This window comes from Wyeomyia smithii, chromosome 3 (assembly GCF_029784165.1).
Source record: "Wyeomyia smithii strain HCP4-BCI-WySm-NY-G18 chromosome 3, ASM2978416v1, whole genome shotgun sequence".
NCBI classification, from domain to species: Eukaryota; Metazoa; Arthropoda; class Insecta; order Diptera; family Culicidae; genus Wyeomyia; species Wyeomyia smithii.
The window spans coordinates 149,129,832-149,154,664 of NC_073696.1; the positions used below are offsets into that span (position 1 = coordinate 149,129,832).

Below are 24,833 nucleotides of genomic sequence, written 5' to 3' on the forward strand. Positions count from 1 at the left end.
CAGAATTAGGGCGCCAAAAGCCAAAAGTCGAAGATTTTGTCATTTTGATAAAACCAATCATTTCAAACGATTTGTCTTTTGACTTTGATCATATCCTATGGCCGATTCGTCGTGCATTTGCAGACTTTAAACACATCGCAAGGAATCAATGAATTTGGAACGTTCAAATAGTACAAAACCACATTTAAATTATGTTGAGACCACATATATCAATCAAAGCAGGTATAGTTTTAAATAGCCTTTGAATTTCTTTTCTTTCCATAACTTTTGAGCCACATATCAAATTGTTATGAAGTTTGTTATTTGTAAGTTTGAGAGATGACTTGTTCGTATCACACTAGTTATGTTCAAATAAGTCATGTAATCTTTGAAATAATAGACTTTCGTTGTTTTCTTAACAATTTAATACATAACGGTGGCTTAAGTTCAATTATAATCAAATGAAATGAAAACGTATAGGGCAGCCAAACTCTGAAACCACGTGTTCAATCATAATTCATCAGTTAACCCTTAACTAGCCCGCTCATCTGATAATAATATTGATCAAATCGGTTGTGTAGTTTCTGAGATAATAAAGTTTCGTGATTTTCACATTTCGGTACTTTACAGACGAATTTACAGGCCGATTACAGTAAAATTCAATAGGGTGTTACGAGGCAGCTAGACTTATTAATTGACACTAGTTTTGTAGAAATCGGGTCAGCCATCACTGAGAAAAGTGAGTGAGTTCAAGTAGTCTTCGGAATATGTTCCTTTTCATAGCTGGATTTCACATTTTTAAACATAACAGGAAAAGTAATAGTCTTATTGCAAAACAAATCAATAGGGTCTTATGGGGCAACTAGACCTTCCATTTGACACTGATTTTATCAAAATCGGTTCAGCCATCTCTGAGAAACATGAGTGAGATTAAGTAGTCTTCAAAACACGTTTCTTGTTATAACTTTTGAACCACAAGTTCAATCGTTATGAAATTCAAAAGTTAAGGGTATTTCAGATAGCCCATACATTTGAAATCAACTTTGTTCAAATCGGTTGTGTAGTTTTCGAGATAATGATGTTTCATGATTTTTACATTTTGAACCATAACCTCTAAACTAAGAATCCGATTACAATGAAATTTAATAGGGTCTTATGGGACAACAAGACCTTTCATTTGCAATTAATTTCATGAAAATCGGTTCAGCCATCTCTGAGAAAAGTGAGTGAGAATAAAATCTGCACATACACACACATACAGAAAATGCTCAGCTCGTCGAGCTGAGTCGAGTGATATATGCCATTCGGCCCTTTGGAGCACTTTTATACTTTCGGTTTTGCAAGTGATTGCTATACCTTTCTAGGAGAAAGGCAAAAATTATGTTTGTTTTAGTTCATGATAACAAATAAAAATAAGTTTCGACATTCAAAATCCAATTTGTTTTGAAACAAAAACCTGTGATCATTCCGAGTCGAACAACCAAGCGCATCGGTTGTGTTTTTCGGTCGTCTCGATATATTCGCAAAAAGTAATCGAACAAAAGGCATCGCTTGCCCGGTCCCGGTCTAACGAGTGCTGTGCAGTGCCAAATAATTCCGCTTTGAAGGTCATCCGCTATTGTTTGCTTTGTTGCTGCGTAGCTGAACCGCCGCTGCTGAACCGATCGTTTCGGTGTTTAGCTGTGTTGAAGACAACCAGAGCTACAAACAAAGAAGAAAGTGTAAATCCGCACAGCTGCCGGCTGCCGGCTGCTGCACCCAACGATTACGTGACCACATTGTCGAAGACAACTTGAGCATCTCTCGAAATCAAGAAAAGGTACGTGTTTCTTGTCGGTGTTAGGGCGCTAGCCTTAGCACAATGGAAGTCGATCCTCCGACACCGAACCCTCCTGACCCTGTCCCTCCTGCTCCTTCCCCCGCTGTTCACTCTTCAGTTCCCCCTCGTGCCAGGCTCTACCTTGACGAAACAGCAGGTTCACGTTTCGTTGTATATTTCCGGCCAAAAGCAGGACCTAAGTCGAAATCCCTGAACATATTACAAATTTCGAAAGACCTGACGTCACGCTTCAAGGCCGCGACTGAAATAATCAAGGTCAGACCAAAAAAGCTCCGTGTTGTGGTCAATGACCTGAAACAGGCCAACGATATAGCTTGTTTCGAGCTCTTTACTCGGGAGTATCGCGTATACATACCGGCCCGAGACGTGGAGATCGACGGCGTCGTGACCGATCCGAGTTTGTCCGTCGAGTGCCTCTCGAAGGATGCTGTAGGCTGTTTTGAAAACAGCAGCCTTCCTGAGGTTAAGGTATTAGAGGTTAAACAACTGCGATCTGTGTCGATCGTGTCGTTTCGTGTCACGTTCGCCGGGTCTGCATTGCCGAGCCACGTCTTGATCCACCGGGTTCGTCTTCCTGTGCGCTTATTTGTGCCCCGTTTAATGAACTGCACCAATTGCAAGCAGTTAGGTCACACAGCCGCCTACTGTTGCAATAAGGCACGGTGCGGTAAGTGTGGAGAGAACCATGCCGACGATTCCTGTAGTGCGAATGCTGAAAAATGTATCCACTGCGGGGAGAATCAGCATGAGCTCTCCACATGCGCGGTGTACATGCAGCGCAAGGATAAATTGAAACGGTCTCTCAAAGAGCGTTCAAAGCGTTCTTACGCTGATATGCTCAAGAAGACCACGACCACTTCTACCATAACAGCGAACCCCTTTGATCTGTTGTATTCAGATGAAACCGACTCTGACGAACCACTAGAGGGAACTTCTTTTGCCAATCTTGGGGAGTCTAGAAAGAGGAAAAATCTTTCCTCCCCTAAGCTTCCCAGAAAAGGTCCTAAGATTTCCCAAAGTGGAAAGAACAGTACAACCAAAACTAAAGGTGCTACGGAAAAACCGAAGCAAACCCCTCCTGGGCTTGGCAATTTAAAGTCTCAGAAGGAGTTCCCAGCACTTCCAGGAACATCTAAAACCCCAGTTGCTCCTTTTGCACATCCAGTTGACAAAACAAATGCTGGATTGGTGAATTTTTTTAATATTGTGGACTGGATTTTCGAAAATTTCAATATACCTGATCCAATTAAAAACTTTCTTACAGCGCTCCTCCCAGCAGTTAGATCATTTTTGAAGCAGTTGACTGCCCAATGGCCCCTCCTTGCAGCGATTGTATCCTTCGATGCCTAATTCAACTGCGTATATGAAGGATTCTATCTCTGTCTTACAGTGGAAATGTAGAAGTATTCTACCAAAAATTGATTCGTTTAAAGTTTTGATAAATAAAAACAAATGCGATGCATTTTCCCTTTGTGAAACTTGGCTTACTTCAAATATTGATCTCAACTTCCATGATTTTAATATTGTTCGCCTTGATCGAGACACCCCATATGGAGGAGTACTTTTAGGGATTGAAAAGTGCTATTCTTTCTATCGTATTAACCTCCCCTCGATTCCAGGCATCGAAGTTGTCGCATGTCAAATGACAATACAAGGTAAAGAGCTTTGTATTGCCTCAATATATATTCCTCCCAGAGCACAGGTTGGGCAACGGCTGCTCTTTGATTTAATAGAACTTCTTCCCTCACCACGTTTGATTTTGGGAGACTTCAACTCTCATGGCGTGGCTTGGGGTTCCCCTTACAATGATAACCGCTCCTCTTTAATCTATAACCTTTGCGATGACTTCGACATGACTATTTTAAACAACGGGATACGTGTCATATCCCGAAACCTCCAGCGCGCCCAAGCGCTTTGGATCTATCCTTATGTTCGACGTCGCTACGGTTGGATTGCACATGGAAGGTAATCCTCGATCCTCACGGTAGCGACCATCTGCCTATTCTTATTTCAATTACTAACGGTTCAACTTGCATGCGACCAATTGACATTCCGTATGACCTCACACGGAATGTCGATTGGAAGTTATACGAGGAAATGATTTCAAAAGCGGTCGAGTCGATTCAACATCATCCACCACTTGAAGAATACAACCTCCTCGCGGGCTTGATTCTCGACGCCGCGTTGCAAGCCCAAACGAAGAAATATCCCGGCGTAACGATCAAAGAGCGGCCTCCAACTCCGTGGTGGGACAAAGAGTGCTCCGATGTCTACACGCAAAGATCCGACGCGTTTTTGGCCTTCCAGAAGGGAGGTATACCCGACGACTATATACGGTATTCGGAGCTTAATACCAAGCTTAAAAGCCTGGCTAAAGCAAAGAAACGCGGATATTGGCGTCGGTTCGTGAACGAGACGTCGAGGGAGACATCGATGAGCACTCTTTGGAACACAGCCCGAAAAATGCGGAATCGCGTAACGGTCAACGAAAGCGAGGAGTCTTCAAGTCGGTGGATATTTGATTTTGCCAGGAAAGTATGCCCGGACTCTGTTCCTGAGCAAAACATTGTTCGCGATGCGTCTCCGGGCCACGACGCGATAGAATCACCTTTTACGATGGCAGAATTTTCAGTTGCCCTCCTGTCCTGTAACAATAACGCGCCTGGGTTAAATAGAATCAAATTCAACTTGTTGAAGAATCTACCCGGCAATGCCAAGAGGCGCTTGTTGAACTTGTTCAATAAGTTCCTGGAGCAAAACATTGTACCGCAGGATTGGAGGCAAGTGAAGGTGATCGCCATCCAAAAACCAGGGAAACCAGCTTCTGATCACAACTCTTATAGGCCGATTGCAATGCTATCCTGTATCCGGAAATTAATGGAAAAAATGTTACTCCGTCGTTTAGACCATTGGGTCGAATCAAATGGTCTACTATCAGATACTCAATTTGGCTTCCGCCGCGCCAAAGGGACGAATGATTGTCTTGCGTTGCTTTCAACAGATATTCAGCTGGCGTATGCTCGCAAAGAACAAATGGCGTCTGCGTTCTTGGACATTAAGGGGGCTTTTGATTCCGTTTCTATTGACATTCTTTCGGGTAAACTTCACCGACAAGGATTTTCTCCAATTTTGAACAATTTTTTGCACAATTTGTTGTCCGAAAAGCACATGCATTTTACGCATGGCGATTTGGCAACTTTTCGCATTAGCTACATGGGTCTTCCCCAGGGCTCATGTTTAAGCCCCCTTCTTTACAACTTTTATGTAAATGACATCGACGAATGTCTGGCAAATTCATGCACGATAAGACAACTTGCAGACGACAGTGTAATCTCTGTTACAGGAGCCAAAGCTGCCGATTTGCAAGGACCATTGCAAGATACCTTGGACAATTTGTCTGCTTGGGCTTTACAGCTAGGTATCGAATTCTCTCCGGAGAAGACTGAGATAGTAGTTTTTTCTAGGAAGCATGAACCTGCTCAGCTTCAAACACAGTTAATGGGTAAAACGATTTCTCAGGTTTTAGTACACAAATATCTTGGTGTCTGGTTCGACTCTAAAGGCACCTGGGGTTGTCACGTGAGGTATCTGATGAAAAAATGTCAACAAAGAGTGAATTTTCTTCGTACAATAACCGGACAATGGTGGGGAGCCCACCCAGGAGACCTTATAAGGCTTTACCAAACAACGATACTGTCTGTTATTGAGTACGGGTGTTTCTGCTTCCGCTCCGCAGCAAACACACATTTGATCAAACTGGAGCGAATACAATATCGTTGTTTGCGTATCGCTTTAGGATGCATGCAGTCGACCCATACGATGAGTCTGGAGGTCTTAGCTGGAGTTCTACCATTGAAAAACCGCTTTTGGAGCCTCTCTTCTCGTATTCTTATTAAATGTGAGGTCTTGAACCGTCCTGTGATTGATAATTTTGAAAGGTTAATCGAACTCAATTCTCAAACCCGTTTTATGACATTGTATTTCAATCACATGTCTCAGAATATTAACCCTTCTCCGAATATTCCAAATCGTGTCAACTTATCAAATACTTCTGATTCTACTGTGTTCTTCGATACATCCATGATAGAAGAAATTCGTGGAATCCCGGATCATTTACGCGTGCAGCAGATCCCTAAAATTTTTTCCAATAAATATCGAAACATCAACTGCGACAATATGTTCTACACTGACGGATCACTTCTGGATGGGTCCACTGGCTTCGGTATCTTCAATAATCATTTAGCCGTCTCCTATAAGCTCGATAATCCTGCTTCTGTTTACGTCGCAGAATTAGCTGCAATTCAGTACACCCTAGAGATTATTGAAAAAATGCCCACGGACCATTATTTCATCTTTACGGACAGTCTCAGTTCTATCGAGGCTCTCCGATCGATGAAAGATGTTAAGCACTCTCTGTATTTCCTGGGGAAAATACGGGATCATTTGAGTGCTTTATCCGAAAAATCGTTCCAGATTACCTTAGCGTGGGTCCCTTCTCACTGCTCGATACCGGGCAATGAGAAAGCGGACTCTTTGGTTAAGGTGGGTGCAATAAACGGCGATATTTATGAAAGACCAATTGCTTACAATGAATTTTTCGCATTTGTACGTCAGAATACGATCATCAGTTGGCAAAATTCATGGACTAAAGGGGAACTGGGAAGGTGGTTACATTCCATAATCCCCAAGGTATCGACGAACCCGTGGTTCAAGGGGTTGGGTGTAGGTCGAGATTTCATTTGCGTGATGTCTCGGCTTATGTCCAACCACTATAGATTTGACGCGCATCTCCGTCGTATTGGGCTCGAAGAAAGCGGTATCTGTGCCTGTGGTGAAGGTTATCACGACATAGAGCACGTTGTTTGGTCATGCCCTGTTCACCGTGACGCCAGGTCTAAACTTGTAGCTTCCCTTCAGGCCGGAGGTAGACGGCCAGCTGTTCCTGTTCGTGATGTCTTGGCGAGCCGTGACCTACCCTACATGACCCTTATATACGTTTTCCTTAAATCCATCCATGCCCCAGTCTAGTCCCGTTCCCCTCCGTCTACACCCAACAAAACGACAAGAACACGTTTGAACCTTAAGCACAAAACCAGCAACCAGACCCCGCACAATAGAACCAGGACCCAAGGACTACGAGCCTCTGTACCAACTCACGACATCGTGGCTCAGCAGTACGAATCCATACATGCCATTCGACGATTATCAGACGACCATTGAACAACAAAACACAGATTGGAAATTCCATGCTAGTTTTAAGTTAGACTTAATTTCAGCTCGTAGTCGGCAGCGAGGATAAAAAATTTGCTTTAGTTTTTAAGTCATCAGATATAATTGGCGCCGTTAAACATTAAATTGTATTTGTGCCGTGTCAAATAAATGTTATGTGAAGAAAAAAAAAACCTGTGAAAAACATGGTGCGTCTAAACGAACGCATCGCACTGTAGTAATTATAATAATAATAATAATAATAATTATAATAATAATAATAATAATTATAATAATAATAATAATATTGATAGCAATAATATTAATAATAATGATAAAAATTCTGAAGTGAATACTTCACCGAACGTCTAAGTCACGACCTCACGGCTGATAGTAGGATCAATCGAGTGTCTCCGCAGAACAAACAATGACGATCCAGCTTCGTGTTGTGACATAGTGGCCGTATCTTCCGCGCGACCTTGTAGATGCCACTTGTAGTTGACTTCCTCTCGCTCGATCGTATGGTGGTCTGCGCTGCTAGCGGGGTAACAGCGGTGCGGGAGAATTATTCTGATATATCAGTCAGCTGCGTATCAGATCACTGGCGGGGTAGCCTGCCCCTACCAGTGTGCAGAAGATGTTTCTGCCGATATACTGCAGGCTATTGTTATCGCACAGCACAAGAACTAATCGACAAAAAAAAACACCCGTACGATAACTCGTGTATTGTTATTTTGCGAATCAAACGGAGATAAACAATTTGCGTCTAATCGAGCAGGAGAAAATAACATCATAATATCACAACCAGATATTTAAAATACACCTCATTGTGATCTTAATATGGTTTAGATAGTTGGTAAAATATCAAAAAATAATACCAAAATATTGTTCCTCCAAGACTTTATGAATAGCAAAGCTTGATATTCCAATAACAAACCAATAATTTGATTTAAAAATCACAAAAATGACCGATTCAAGTATTTTCAAGTTATTGAACACTAAATGCAAACTGAATTTAATATAAATAATCAATAACGAACAATTTACACTTAAAAACTTACTTTTAATGAGGTATTTTGAAAGCAACTCAAATATCTTATTAAAGGCATAGCCAGATATGATATCAAAGTTTTATGATATTTTCATATCCATAGCTATATATGTTATTGATGAGTTATGATTTTGTTATGCTCTTCTGTCCGGGTACAGTGGCGTCTCGTCGTATTGTGCACTATGTGCACTACACCAGGTGTTGTTGGTGGGGGCTTCATACCGAATTCAAGAATAACTAACAAAAATCAAAAGCTAAAAAAATCCATCAAACAGTATCAATGATCAACTAGTATTGCTCGCTATGTACCATTTCTAGTGCACAAAATGAACAGATACATGTGACCCACTCTACCATAAGTTAACTCTGGAAATCAATGAGTGATGCGAACGAGAGGCATAAAACAGACCAAAAACCTCTCTGCGCAGTGCACTTCACGAGCCGGTATGAATAGTATGAGTGTAATAAAATTTTGAGTGTAAAATGCGTTCTCTACACCGCTAGATGTCGATACTTACAATAAAGAGATTTTGTCTCGTTTTTGATTCTTTAGTTGAACAGATGTAAGCAAATACTAGAGTTGCAATTCCCTCTAATATTTGTATCAATGGAATATAAGAATACCGTAGTCCAACATCAACCGGTCGTGTCTTGAATATCACCCTCAGAGCCGGATTTACGATTGTGGGGGCCCGGGGCCCAATTTGAAGTGGGGGCCACAAAATAAAACAGAACCGTTCTTTTGTCGTACTATTTAAAAACATTATTTTTTATTGAAAAGCTACCAAAACTTTGTTGAAATTTTTTCTTACGAGTTTTTTTTGCAGGGAACTTATTAATTAAACTAGTTCGCCCGTAGTGGCTAGCCACCTTCAAATGCATTTTGGACTATTGAAAGTTGGTATTTAATCTAACATGAATTATTTTTTTGAGATATCGAGTTGAAATTCAAGATGTAACTATGACACTATCGACAATTCGATGCAGATGGCCAGCACTGGTTTAAAACTGAACTATCTAAACTGCGATGAATCCTTCGTTCAGTAGATCACGAAAACGCGTGGATTGATTTACTCGAAAACGAATTTGCATCTCGCTTCTCATACGGATCCACTGCATAGCTGTTTACTCCAATTTCTATAGACTTTTTCTCCATTCTTTGATTATTTTCGAAAAATTGTTTTCTAACGATATATTTTTTAATTTCATAACTTGAATAACAGTTGATTTTCTCATTTGTTTGATGTTACATATATTATATTCAAACTAAACATACAAAATAACTAAAAATGAAAAAAAAAATTACAAAAACCATTGCTCATGAAAAAATACTGGATTGCTCAAAAAACTATTCACACATGCAAAAGTTTGTCTCTGCAAATTGTTATTAACAATAGCAAAGTTTGGAATAACGAAGTACTGACATTGATGGGTAGTTCAGATCCCTCTCTAATACCCCGATATAACTTCACACATGACTATGATAGTATCCTCAACATTCTGTGACTAGTGAATTGCAGCGCCTAAAACGCTTAAAGCGAGCAGCTTTGAGAAGATACTCTAAGTTTGGAGGATTATCGCTGCGCGACGAGTACTTAAAGGTTAACTACACCTACAAACGGATGAGCCGAGAATGTCATTCCAACCATCTACGCAGCGTACAGAGTAAACTGAAATCGGATCCAAAGGGTTTTTGGAAATATGTCAACGAGCAGCGTAAAGAGCGGGGACGACCTTCAACGATGTTTTACGATGAACGTACGGAATCGGCCTTCCAGAGCATATGTGACCTATTTGCTCAAAAATTTTCCAGCGTTTTCTGCAATGAATCACTGTCGTTGAGTGAAGAATCTTCTGCCGCAAGCAACGTTCGCGTTCATGTTTCCGGTTCACAAGAAAGGGGACAAGAGGAACATCGACAATTACCGGGGCATCACCGCTCTGTGTGCAGTCTCGAAACTATTTGAGTTGGTCGTGATGGAACCGATTTTCAGCTACTGTAAGCCTCTCATCTCTGACACGCAACATGGATTTATGCCGAAGCGCTCAACGACGACAAATCTTTTAACGTTTACTTCATATGCTATGGATGTTATGTCGAAAAGGTTTCAAACAAACGCTGTATACACTGATTTGTCAGCAGCCTTCGATAAAATCAACCACGACATCGCTATTGCAAAACTTGACCGAATGGGTTTTGGAGGCAATATTTTACGTTGGCTTCAGTCATATCTTGCGGACCGCCGCATCGCTGTTAAAATCGGAGACAACCGATCCACAAGGTAGCCATCTTGGGCCGTTAATTTTCCTTTTGTACTTTAATGATGTTAATTGCGTCCTTAACGGTCCCAGGTTATCTTTTGCTGACGACATGAAAATATATGCCGAAGTCAGATGCTCAGAAGATGCTCCCAATTTACAACATGAATTTGAAAATTTTGCTAAATGGTGTGATATAAATAGGATGACTTTGAACTCTGATAAATGTTCTGTGATTTCGCTGACCAGGAAAAAGCGGCCTATAAAGTTCAACTATCACTTGGGTGCAGTACCAATTAAACGAGAAGGATGCGTGAAGGATTTGGGAGTCTGGATCGATGGTCAACTCACATTCAAGGAGCATATATGCTACACTGTTGCTAAAGCTTCTCGAAATTTAGGACTGATTATGAGAATGGCCAAGAATTTTAAAGACGCGTCCTGTTTAAAAAGCTTATATTGCTCATTAGTCCGCTCGACGCTAGAATACTGTTCGGCAGTGTGGAACCCTCATTGCCACAATGGTGTTAATAGAATCGAGGCAATTCAACGAAGATTTGTTCGTTTCGCTCTTCGTCATCTACCATGGAGTGATCCTCACCAGTTGCCAAGTTACGAAAATCGGGCGCAGCTTATCGGTCTCGACACTTTGCAAGTAAGACGGGATCTTTCGCGCGCTATGGTAATTGCCGACACCCTCATGGCGCGATCTGACTGTGCTCTACTTCTGGGTAATATCGACATAAACGTGAATTCCCGAATTGTTCGAAACATCCCTTTTCTACGAGTTCCTTTTCGTCGCACAAACTATGGGGCAAACGGAGCTCTCATCGGACTACAACGTGTTTTCAACAGTGTCTCCACCGGGTTTGACTATCACCTTCCTCGCACTAGGATTAGAAGTAATTTTTTAAGTATATTAAGACACAATCATTAGGGCCAGATATAGTCTGTTGATTTTTTGTGTAAATAAATAGATAAATGACGCGCATGAAACATATGACATCTGCGTTCCATCACAGAAAGCTTTTCTAGTGTTGCGTAACAACATAACAATCCTCATCCCATCACCACCACTTTTGTCTACTTCTTTGTTTTCGTCTTATTCTACATAAACAAACAAATACTATTTGATTAAAAATAAAAAAAAGTTGGTTTGCTGTAGCGCATTTGCAGGATAGCAGATAAACCTATGTTTAATTTCTAAAACTTTGAAAATTTCATGTCGATATTCAAAAATATCTTTAATCAAAATAGTTGATCAGATTTTACATAATGTTTAAAAATAACGACCAATAGCTTAACCCGATCCCGCTGGAGAGAAATCAGTTTTTACCTCAAAATATGTACTTCAAACTCTTACTACTCATTAACTATATACACAATTAACACAAACTGTTTTGCATATTGAAGATCAATCTGTTCTCTAACCTCACTGAATAATTTCATCGTGAAAATTTTCTAGTATAATTGTTGAACTTGAATCAAAGTTTGAATGTCACCCGTCGGGAATGGGTTAATCTTATACTCTAAATTTTTTTGAAACAGCTTGAATTTTCACGTATCAGCAAAATAATTATCTCTTTCTACGTACATCTTGAACGTCGTAGTATACTTAAAAAATTAATTTGGGGTACAATATGTGCAGCATGTCTTGTGTAGGTTAAATGTCTTCTATTTTTGAAAATATGGAAAAATTATATTGCTCTATCTTTAAGTAAAACTTCTTGAGAACATTTTTGTAAATTTTGTTAGAGCTTTGAAAAAAAAAAGTTGGATAGATTTCAAGTGTGGCTTGTCACGCGCCATAAGCTAAACATGAAACTCGATATGGTGTTTTGCATAAAACAGCTTTGCCGAGTTACAGCCGGTTTTCTTCAATTTTTCATAGATGTTCGTTATAAACGTCTTCGGTCTTAATTGATTTTTTAATAAACAAACAACTTTTTGCTATCGGATAACTGTACTAATGAAAAATTACAATTTCAATGCATATAAATATTGCTACACACTTAAAAAAATCCAAACTACTCATTTTCTCGAGCAAAAGGTTTATAATCCCCATCATATTCTTGACTTTTTCATAGTCTATCCTCAATGAATTACAACTGCCTTATTCCATCACTTGACAACCTAATTTTGATGGCAATGCCATAACTTGTTGGACATGTAACTATAAAGTAACGTTCATAATCAACTGACAGTGGTTTGGCTAACTTTAGATTTCATTTACATGCATTTATATGATATCTTTGATACTATAAGCGAATTTCTTAATTCCACCATCTCACCTCGTTTTGACCTGGAAGCGCACTAACTGCTGTCAAAACCCTTCTTTATTCGCTCGATTTTGACCCAGTTTTGACCTGCCGTGCTGCCCGAAGCGCACTGTAAAACTTGTCAGCTTCAACCCACCATCGCACGTGCTAAGTTTGTAAACAATTATCTGGCATCTCTTTCTTACTTGCATCTTAAATGGCGATAACGTTTCATTATTCCTCGGCAGTTTTGCCCGCACACAGTGGAATAAAGAAATTCGCTATTAGTTTCATATTTGCTACGTAGCCTGCCTTGATCCCCCGCCCTCCTCCTTGTCAATTTCGTCATAAGACTGCCTCCTCCAACGAATGCTACGTCATTTATAAATGTTTCCTCAGTAGAATGATATACGAAATCAGAAAAAAAGGAATTCCGGACTACTTCGTGATTAGGGCGATCTTACAATGACTACAAAACTCAAAAAAGACAAACAAAGTTTTCAATCACAAATTCAAATCCTAAATAACGGTGGAACAAGATATTTGTCATCCAAATACTCTAATATAAGCAAAATTGTTCTAGCTTTGTACATGGTAAACCTAAATCTTGAATTTTTAGTCGCTTTACATTATATATTCGAGCATTTATAGTTTCGCCCTTTACTATGCAACTTTTTCGCTCTGCTCGAAAGTATCGCCCTTTACTTTGCGCCTTATTTAGATCTGCTCGACAGTATCACCCTTTACCTGGGAGGGAGAAACGAATACTACACTCAAAACAGAGAACACGCACATGCGTCGTTTTCTGATATAGTGTAACTATCTTTTGCTGTAACGCATGCATGACTCAAACGAAGGAATACTGAATGTGCAAATATTACAGACTAATTTTTCGAGTCTGTGTTTCCTTCAATTTGCCATTGTATAAAAGTTTTTTCAAAGTTTCGAGTTTGACCGTGATGAAGTGTGTTCGAAATTGTAACCAAAGCCTTAAATCATGAAAAGCGCAAGTTTGATAATCGAAGTATGCTAGCATGATTATCACTTAAAGCTTATGAAATTTATTATTTTACGTAAAAACAAACCAAAACTTTTTGTAAAACGACAATGAATACAAAAACTGTTTGCGATGAATATTTTTTCGAGCAACGCGATACCTTTTAGTTATAACAATACTCATCGCAAAAAAATGCTTATTTTTCCTTGGTTCAAATTGACAGTCAATGACAGCTCATTCTGGTTCATTTTGACACTCAGATTTTGACACACATAGTTTTGATATAAAGTAGATTTCGCCCTCATCAAACATCAACATCAACATCACAGAAATTCAAAAATGTATGTGTATTTGTTGTTTACATTCAGCGCTTTTTCTAGTAGTTCTTTATCTGTGTTTTTCTTTTAACATCAAACTTCGTCTGCTATGTGTTGTATCTCATATATTTTCTAAAGTGATTTGTGACCAAAGAAAAGTGAAGGTTAATTGATTCCGTTAGTTCTTAAGCTGCAAAGTTTCATTTTAATCACTGACACCGCCTATTGTTTTTGTTGCTCGTTTGCGCCACCGCCATCAAGGATAAGGTCATATCCACCGTCGTTATAAATTCAAACATTTGCTACACTGAACGAAAATCTTTCGCTAAAATGGCGAATGTTTGTGACCAGTGCGCTAAGCCGGCTCAAACCGATGGGGATAATATTCGATGCATGGGTTTCTGCAACCAAATCGCCCATGTTATGTGTGCCAAAATAAACTCGTCCTTTTTGAAAATTCTTCGCGAAAGGAAAAATCTTCTCTGGATGTGCGACGAGTGTGTTAAGCTCATGAAAATGGCTCATCTGTTAGCTGTGCCGTCTCATCAACCCAAGATCGACACGCTGAAGCTCTTGGTGAATTAAGACAGGCAATTAAAGCCAATGGTGAACACGTGGAAAAACTTTCCCAAAAGGTCATTGAAACTGCATCCAAGCCACTTTCTTCAAGAAATTAAGCTAGAGAGCCCCCAAAAAAACGTCGCCGCGAGTAACGAACGAAAACGAATCCACCCAGTGGGAATTCATCCCAGTGTCAAAACTGAGGCTATTGTCGAGCTCGCCAAAGAGAGTCTGCAGTGCAACGAGCCAATTGAAGTAATCTCTTTGTTGAAAAAGAACGCCGACTTGAGCACGATGAACTTCATATCCTTCAAAGTCGGAACGGACAAAAAATTCCGCGATATCGCACTTGACGTGGAAACCTGGCCACGTGGCGTTGTGTTTCGGGAGTTCGACGGCACTAATGCAAAAAACTTCTGGGCACCACAAATTGCAGAAAGGACACCGAATGCTCCCCGCATAGAGGTAACCCCAACAAGCGATTTCTTGCCCCCAGCACGGAAGTAGGCTCTTCGCAAATGGAAACCTCGTAGACACGAAGACCAACGCTTCAACCGATTTTTCACCAGCTTCAACCGCATTTCTCTGGCCACTGGGACGCACCGACTCTCGAATTATGGATGCTCCTGACCCCTCCACCGCAGTCGAGCCACTGCCGCCAGCGCTCATCAGTCGTCCCGGTCCTGCGTGTGGAAGTGGGGGACGGGGCTTCCAAGAACTCATCAATGGCAAGTACAAATCTTTTTACGGTAGTCATTTTCATCAGCACTGCGCTTCCAGCCCGCTAGAACTTGACTCTCGGCCACCAGTCTCCAACTCACGGCGCTCTACGGTCGACTCGCTGACAACTTCGGGACGCAACGACTCTAGGATTATGGAATCCTCCGTACCCCCACCCCGTTCGAGCCACTGCCGCCAGCGCTCAACAGTCGTCCCGGTCATGCATGTGGCAGCGGGAAACGGGGCTTCCAAAATGTTAGTCACGGCAAGTACACTTCCGTTTCTTCCGTATGCACAACTGATCCGCACCACGCTTCCAGATCACAGAGTACCACCGTAAAAAATTATCTGACTGTGTACTACCAGAACGTGCGAGGTTTACGTACCAAAACAAACGAGCTGAGACTGTTGCTTTCCAGTTGTGACTACGATGTTTTAGTCTTCACTGAAACCTGGCTTCGACCTGACATCATTGATTCGGAGTTGTCATCCGACTACTTCTTATTTAGATGTGACCGCAGTGCGCTGACCAATGAACTATCGCGGGGTGGTGGTGTGCTTATTGCAATCAAAAATAACATCACAAGCACTTTGATCTCACTGCCGAACAGTAGCCATCTTGAGCGGGTTGCTGTTAGGGTCCAACTTCCAAGTCGCTCACTTTACATCTGCTGTATATACTTACGGCCAAATTCCAGTGCTGATGTGTACGCTGCTCACTCTGCAGCAATCGGGGCAATGTCTGATCAGGTCGACAATACTGACGTTATAATGGTGCTAGGGGGCTACAACCTCCCACACCTAAGATGGCAATGTGACGCGGATCTGAACGATTATTTGCCCAGTAATGCATCGTCTGAACAAGAGATAGCACTTACTGAAACACTACTCGCCTGTGGTTTAATGCAATTGAACAATCTTACAAATTTGAATGGGCGTTGGCTGGACTTGCTCTTCAGTAACATGCTGGATGAAGTCTAAGTAGACGAGCCCCCACACCCGCTGCTACCAGTTGATTGTCATCACAGACCATTCGTTGTATTACTTGATGTTCGCTGTGATGTGTTAAATGCATCGGACAGACTAACCGAAATGGAGCTAAATTTCAGGCGGTGCGATTTTGATGTGCTGAATAATGCTCTTGCCTCTATCGACTGGCAACAGCATCTGGTTAACGAATCCGTCGATTTTGACATGTCTACTTTCTATGGTAAACTGTCTGAGCTAATCAACACACATGTTCCGCTTGTACGTCGTGCGCCCCACGCATCAACTCGCAGGTCATTGTGGACTCCCGAGCTTCGCCACTCTAGGAACATGCTTCGGAAAATGATAAAAAGTTTCTTCAAGTCGAAAACCCCAGAAAACCGCAGTGTGCTTCGGAATATGGAAGCTACGTACAAGAATCTTCTTGCTGATACTCACAGGGCGTATTTGCAAAATGTACAACAAAACCTAAGGCAAAATCCGGCCTCTTTCTGGAAATATGTAAAGTCACTGAAGGCTGGCCCTAGGATACCGTCCAGTTTAATGCGAGTAAAACCTCAAATACGACTGATGAAGCTGCTGAATTATTTTCCGACTTCTTCCAAAGTGTCTATAGTACAACGTCCCCTGTGATACGTCCCGAATGCTTCCAGAGTGTAAATTCGTATGACATAAGTCTACTAGAAATATGGTTATCGATTGGAGAGGTTCGAAAAGCACTGGAAAATGTCGACACCACGAAAGGCGCTGGAGTGGACGGGCTTCCGCCACTACTTCTCAAAAATTGCGCAGCATCACAGGCTCTGCCTGCTTCATGCTTCTTCAACTTATCGCTCTCATCGAAGATCTTCCCAACGGTCTGGAAAACCGCACGAATCATACTGATTCTGAAAACAGGCAATATTCACCACGTCAACAATTATCGTGGTATATCGATTCTATGCTCACTTGCAAAGATATTCGGTTGTCCGACTTTTCCTAGAAAACCATTCCCCAGAAAATAAAGTATCGAAGGATTTTCCCCAGAATGAACCATTCTCCAGAATACCAAATCCCCGAATATACTAGTTACCAGAGTTCTAAGCCCCTGAAAGTACTAGTTACCAGAAAACCGTTTCCCAGAATGCACCAATGCCCAGAAAACTATTCTCCAGCATCACCGTAACCAGAAAAAAATATTAGTATTCAGTTATTATATTGTTAACATTCTAAATTATTTGACATTTTCAATTAACACTTGCGTACCTGACCCCTCCAGAGCCGAAAACATGAAAATTGATCGAACCTTTCCAAAAGATCACAAATTTATTATAGTTTTTGGGACAGTAGGGGACATTTGTTCCGGATTTATCGAGGGGAACGGTGCGGTAAGTACCCTTGGGTTAGTAACGGAAAGCTGAAACTCAAAAGGCTGAAAAGTATGTATCATAAACGAAGGGCTGGATTCACAAAATGCTGAATTCACAAAAGGCTGAATGTGCGAAAGGCTGAATCATGCAAGGCTGAAAGTTTTGTAATTTGAATCAGAATTGAAAATTTTGGACTCTATTGAATTCATAATTTTCCTAAGGTGACAAAGTATAATTTTTTTGGTCGCACCTTGATAAACCAAAAAATAATCTGTTCTAGTAACATGCTTTTGAGGCAAATAAAGAATTAATGGCAATGGAATAGATTAAGGAAGAAGTAGAAACCTGCCACAAAAGTGTAAAATAACAAGTTTTTTTCATTGAACATACTGATTGAAAACCATATCAATGTGGTTCTGCGTTTAATCGACGGCCTAGTCTCCAAACCTCACCACCCCTAGACAATCTACCACTTCGTATACCATACCCATAGGTATTCTTATTCTCGTATCCATAGGTATTATACCTGATGCGGCTCTGCCGCATAATCGAGGGCAAGGGACTGTGGCGGCCACCAAGGCCGGCACTGCTCCCGCAGCCCGAGTTGGCCGCCGGCCCGCCGTCGGAAGCGGCGGCCACGTGCACTCAAACAACTGATCTGTTTGATTTCCTAGGTCTATTCCAAACATAGGGGTGATCCCCTAGCTTACGTCCGAACGAGCGGTAGCGAGTAAGGACAGCATTCACCCCGGACAATCGAGTTGGCCAAAGGCCACGAGTGTGTTGCATTATATATAGTTTTTAATATAAACTTATATTTACATGCAGAAATTGGGCTATTTCATAGACCGGAAGATTTTCGGCGGTAAACATCGCATGAAAATATACCGACGTTGGCGACAGTCTGATAGTTAATACAAATAATTCACACAAACGATGAAATCGAAAATAAGAAGCTTTTTGAATTTTCAGCCTTTTGTGATTCAGCCTTTCGTGTTTTTCAGCCTTTTGTAGTTTTTGGCCTTTCGTGATTTCAGCCTTTCGAGTTTCAGTTTGAGTTTCAGTCTTTCGTAGTAGACCCGTACCTTTTCAGAGACATAGGCTAATTAAAAAACGGTAGCGAAACCTTGCTTCAACATATCAAGCTTTAGGTTTTTGCAAAACAACACTATTAACGATTGGTATTCCGCCACTTTGTTTTAATTAGATAGTCGGATTCCCTCAGCCGCGCCAGTTCTGAATTGACTGTTTATCGATGACTGCAGCCCAAGCCGGAAAGCGTATGAACTCTGGCACGACGGGCGAGCGAGCACACCGCACGCCCGCGCGAGCGGATGAACGGGCGGCCCACACCACCACACGGCCGTACGCCCCGGAGTGCGTTGAGGCAGAAGCGCCGGCAAGTCCACGGCGCAACACCCGCATGAACTGGGAGCACGCGCAGACCCGCGACCCGGCAGCCTCGTAGCCTGAGTCATCCCAGTCTTCAGAGCCAATCCTTATCCCGAAGTTACGGATCAAAATTGCCGACTTCCCTTACCTACATTGATCTATCGACTAGAGACTCTAAACCTTGGAGACCTGCTGCGAATTCGGTACAAGCTGTTGAGAGTTTTCGTGCCCCAGTCTTTGATTTTCAAGGTTTAAGAAGAGAATATCGACACAGCATTTTAATACCATGCTCTACCAGCCTGTCCAACCATATCTCTCTATGAAAGACTTCCATGGCTAGTATAACTGTTAAGCAGAAAAGAAAACTCTTCCGATATCTCTTGTTGGCTTCTCGGAGGAAAGGATTCATGTTGCCATGATTACAAAAGCGCTACAGTTTCCGGTGTGCACGCCAATGCAAACGTATACTCAACAAACTCCGGAATTGTAACCGGGTTCCCTTTCGCTCGTTTAATATATACTAGTGGATGTTGCATCAACCCAGGAAAACGAACGAACCTATACAGAGATAATTTCAGCAGGGGGGCTGTTCCCAATGTAAACTAGATTAACCGAATTAAGATAAGAAGGGGTATTTTAGATTTCTGGTCAAGGAGCCTCAGAAATCAATTCGCTACTGTGGTTTTGTGGTCGACTTGTGATGTTCCTTCAGCCAAAAACGATTACTGAAAGTTCTCTGATTTTATGACTAGGCCCTGGTGTCAACCGCTTACTTATTTACTCCATGAAAGAACAAATGTATTAGTTGACAATAAGTTGATTCAAATGATAGAATCGCAAAACACAAAACTTTTCAGGCTTTCAGCTCGATTTTCAGTTTTCTATGATTAAGCACATATGTCATACACACTTAGATTTTATTGCCGAGAATTCAGCAGCTGATAAATTCAGCGAAATCTTCTACAAGTTTTCGGCAGAATTTTCAAGAATCTTGGCAAACAAAATGTCAATACATGCTGGTTTAAGGGGTTATATACCTTTTATAGTTTTCAAAAAACCGGAAAAAATTTTATTACATTATCTTTAAATACAACATCTTGAGAATATTTACACAAATTTTCATAAAGATATGAGCAATAGGAAGAAAGTTAGAGCGATTTGCAACGCGCCTCGCTACGGCCGCATAAGCTAAACTTGAATCTTTCTATCTCGGAATAGTTTTTTCCGGAAAATGACTTTGCCGTGATCCTGATTGCGGGAAAACTACTAAACCGATTTCCTTCATCTTTTTTTTTAATTTTCATTATAAAATTCGCCGGTCCTTGAACGATCGCTTTTTGAAACATACAGTTACATTTTACCGCAAAAAAAATTTTAATGCAATTTTTTGCGCTCAAAACGTGCATTTTTTGAGAAAAACGTTCCCGTTTGCACTGAAAACAAAATACTCATAGAAGCGATCGTTCAAGGACCCGGCACACTTCTAAACTAATGAAATAATATGAGTTTTTTGATTTCGGTTGATCCGCTGAGTCTCTATCAAGATCACCGCAAGCCTCTGCAAAAAATAGCGTTTCGGGGAAACGGCCATTACTCCAGTAATAATTGGTATATCTCAAAATCAAACGTAATTTCTTGTTATTGATAAACTGTACTTTCAGGAAAAAAACCCCTGTGATGCAATGAAAATGGTGCTATGCACTTAAAAATAAATTCAAACTTCCCTCATTTTTCTCGACCAAAAAGGTATATAACCCCTTAAGGTAAATCGATATATTTGCTGAATGTTCGTCGAAATATATTGCTGACATTCGTTAAAAATTTCGCCGAGCTCAATCAGCTGTTGGGAAGTTTGCCGAGATAAATTAAGTGTGTATACATTTCAGATATACAAAAACTCAGTTTTTTTTTCAGATTTTGCATGTTGAAAAAATAAGAATGCATATTTCTTCGTTTCAGGATAACAGTTTTCTGAAAAACGGTATTTTCTGGGAAATAGTTTTCTGGGCATTGGTTCATTCCGGATAATAACTTTCTGGGGATAAGTACTTTCTGGGTAGCAGTTTTCTGGTGATTGGTACATTCTGGGATTTTGTTTTCTGGGGAAAAAGCTTCGGCGTTTTATTTTCTGGGGAATGGTTTTCGAGGAATTGTTATACAATCAAGATATTCGAGTCGCTAGTTCATGTCGTGCTATACAGTTGCGCGACCGCTTATATCAGAATACCAAAACGGGTTTGTGCAACAAAGGTCCACAACCTCCAATCTGATGTGTTATACAAACACACTATTTCCAGAAATTGAGAACAGAAAACAATTCGATGCTGTCTACGTCGATTTCTCTAAGGCTTTTGATGTTGTGCTACACGATTATGCCATCGAAAAAATCGAACGTATGGGGTTTCCAGAGCACGTCACCGGATGGCTACACTCATACCTCACTAACCGTAAAGCCTCAATCTGCGTGAACTCCGTGTGTTCCAAAGAGTTCGCCCTCACGTCTGGTGTCCCACAGGGAAGCGTACTGGGTCCGCTTATATTTGTATTGTTTGTGAACGACATATACACTAGACTGAAGTCTCAGAAACAGATGTTTGCCGATGACCTCAAATTCTATAGAGTAGTATCGTCACCTCTGGACTGTCTGGCTTTGCAAGACGACATTAACGAACTTTCAATATGGTGTTCACAAAATGGCATGAAAATGAACGCAGCGTAGTGCAAAATTGTTTCATTCACAAGACGCTCTGACTCTGTAAACCATACATAATACAATGATGGTAACGTGCTAGAGCGGGTCACTTCTATTCGCGATCTAGGAGTCACGATAGACTCGAAACTGCGATTTCATGATCATGTATCAATCATTGCAGCCAAAGCGTTTGCAGTGCTCGGACTCATTCGAAGGCAGTCGCGCCTTTTAACTGATGAATACACTCTAAAAACCCTCTTCTGTGCATTGGTTCGGAGCATCCTTGAGTATGCAGTTCAGGTCTGGGCACCTTACCAACTAGCGCACGCCGTGAAGTTAGAGCGGATACAAAAGAAGTTCATTCGGTATGCTTTACGCCAACTGCCGTGGAATGATCCGGTAAACTTACCGCTTACTTGCTTCTTAACTTAGAAACTCTCGCAGCCCGTCGAATCAAGCTGCAGAGATTGTTTGTTTTCGACATAATAGAAAATGTCATCGACTGTCCAGAACTATTACAGCACACCAATTTTAATGTCCCCCGCGAACCCTCCGAAGTTATCCCACGATTAATTTACCGTTCCACAGAATTAGCTACGGACGTGATAGTGCATATAATGCATGTCTGAAGGCATATAATGATGTCAGTGACCTCCATGATTTGGGTATGACGAAAACGGCTTTTAAAAATAGAATTAGTAATTAGAATAAGCTAATATTAGTCTGTACGATATTTATTCGAAGACGAGACACAACAAACAAAATAAACAATCATAATTTTAATTAGTTAGAAAAGAGATACATAATTTTTCCGAAGTTTGAAGGTAGATAGTAGCTCACTTCATACGTTTTCGGTAAAATCTCTATTTGTTTACAGTTTGTTAGATTCGCCTTTATCACGATGTACTCCTGAATTATATGTTTCCATTAAACTACTTAATGTGAGAAGTAAATTTTTATATTGAAAATATTACTAGTCCGTACAGATACGTATTTCGGTTGCTACATAAAACCATCATCAGTCAGCAAGCGGACAAAAATATTTTCATGGGACCAAATATTTTCATCGCTTATAAGCACTGATGATGGTTGTATGCAGCAACCGATGAGAATATTTGGTCCCATGAAAATATTTTTGTCCGCTTGCTGACTGATGATGGTTGTATGTAGCCACCGAAATACATATCTGTACCATCTGTACGGACTAGAAATATTTTCAATAAAAAAAATTTGTCCACTTGCTTGTATAAAAATGTCCAATAGTGCGGTGAAATCAGGAGAATTGCTATTAAGCTTGTAGTACACTCTTTGTCTAATGGTCAAATATTTGATCTTCTGAAATAATGGTCAAATTTATTTGACATCATGGTTGTTGTTTGCCCGTGTTTGCCCCATGTTAAAATTGGAGAGTGACAAACAATTATCTTTGACCAAATTTTTATCTGTCAAAAAGTGCCAAATATTTGACGCTTGGTCAAAGAGTGTAATACAGGCTTTAGATTTCAGTCATTATTTTAACCTTTTGCTGCCAAACTAATGTCCTTGTTTCGAAGCCTAAAGGGCCATCCATTAATGATGTCACTCAAAATTTGGCAAAAATTAACACCCCCCTCCCCCTTGTCACAAACTGTCACATATTTCTTGACCCCCACCCCTCAATTACGTTACGTTTTTATTCCCACCCCCCCTCCCCCTAGAAATTTGTAAAAATGTATTTTTTGTAAATTGGAACGATTTTACTAGAATAAAAACTGGAAGGGAAAGAAGATAATAAAAGATAACTAGAAAAGGCGCTAAATCCTTAGTCGCAGGATTTTGTTGATGGAGTCGCATATCGACGACATAGAAAACCGGAGCAGTAATTGCAATATCATTGCTGATTCCTTAAAGAGCATCCATATTTAGTTCCTCTTCTTAAACAATTCGCAATCTAAATTTTTTCCACATGTTACGATAACCAAGCATTTCTATTCGCGTTTTGTCACAATTTTTGTAGAATTGGGAGGACCTTTTTTTAATTGAAATGTGATATCACACTCAAGCTAACCCCCCCTCCCTCATATGTCACAATAATCTAACGCCACCCTCCCCCCTAAGTGCGTGACATCATTAATGAATAGTCCCTAACTACAGTCTAAACAATGTGAGTTGCAATTTATAATCGATCGTTTTTCCAAAATGCACATATATCGTGTTCATTTAAATACATGACGGTCTAAAACATTTTATCATAACGAACTTCTAACCATCGCAGCATAAGAGAATTTACCTGTGGTAAATTGGCAGCAATTTGTCTATGAAGACTATCGCGCTCTTTTTCGATGTCGTGTAGTTTACTTTCTGTTTCGTTAAGCCTCTCTTGTGCTTCTCTCAAGCTATCCATTAATTTGTCTCGTTCATCCAGCATAGATACCATAAGTTGCTCAAAGTTAGCATCTTCACCGCTGAATTGAGAAGATCTCTGCGATATATTATCCTCCGAAATTGTTGGCATAACGTCACACATCATATTCCACATCTTCGTTTTTAATATTAGATTTTAAGTACAACTGGTATAACACTAAATCCGCTGTGTCTGTGTAAACTAAGAGCGAAATATGCAGTTGGCATATTTGGTTTATTATCAATAAAATATGTTTATCATACTGCAACTGATAGGTAATGCAGTTCTATACCGCATTCATAAACAATTTTTATGTTATTTTAGCCGCTAGAACACCACTACTGATAAGACACAAGTGTAACCAGTCTCCTGTCGCCATATCAAACAAAACTGTCAACGGTTTTCGTTTCATTTATACAATGTTGGTAACAGTCAGTGCTTCCAGATTGGAAGACATGTCTCCAAATTGTCTGTAAGACAGATTTTTCGAGGCAGTTTCTTCAGATTTTTAAGTTTACATATTGCGCCTAGGGTAAGACACTACATATTGATATACAGTCGTCGTTCGATAACTGCAACATGTTTACATAGCAGTTATCGAATGCCGTTCGATTACTGCAACACTTAACTAGTGATGGGAATTATCGCCCAAAACGGACATCGATAACAATCGATATATCCGGGGCCTCTATCGATATTATCGATAAGTATAGATGATTCGACAGCTTTTTGTCAAATGTGAAATGAAATTTTGCTTGTAAATCTGTTGAAAAAAAGACACAGTGATGACCCCAAAAAAAAATGGATACGTTTGCGTTGCGTTGACGTTCATTTGACAGT

The 24,833-nt window shown here is 40.6% G+C and overlaps 1 protein-coding gene across 5 annotated transcripts in view; it reads right to left on the reverse strand.

Annotated features, from left to right (window-relative positions):
* The window catches only part of LOC129732463 (liprin-alpha-1), a 1,274,109-nt gene extending 1,249,714 nt beyond the window's left edge, over positions 1-24,395 (reverse strand). For 4 of the 5 annotated variants that reach the window (XM_055693364.1, XM_055693363.1, XM_055693365.1 and 1 more), the window contains exon 1: positions 23,880-24,394. In XM_055693364.1, the coding sequence (XP_055549339.1) occupies positions 23,880-24,128 (249 nt within the window). In that variant the 5' untranslated portion in view covers positions 24,129-24,394. Of the gene's footprint in view, positions 1-23,879 lie in introns of all 5 variants that reach the window. The other variant, XM_055693366.1, reaches the window with a different exon arrangement.
* Between the last annotated feature and the right edge of the window lie 438 nt (positions 24,396-24,833).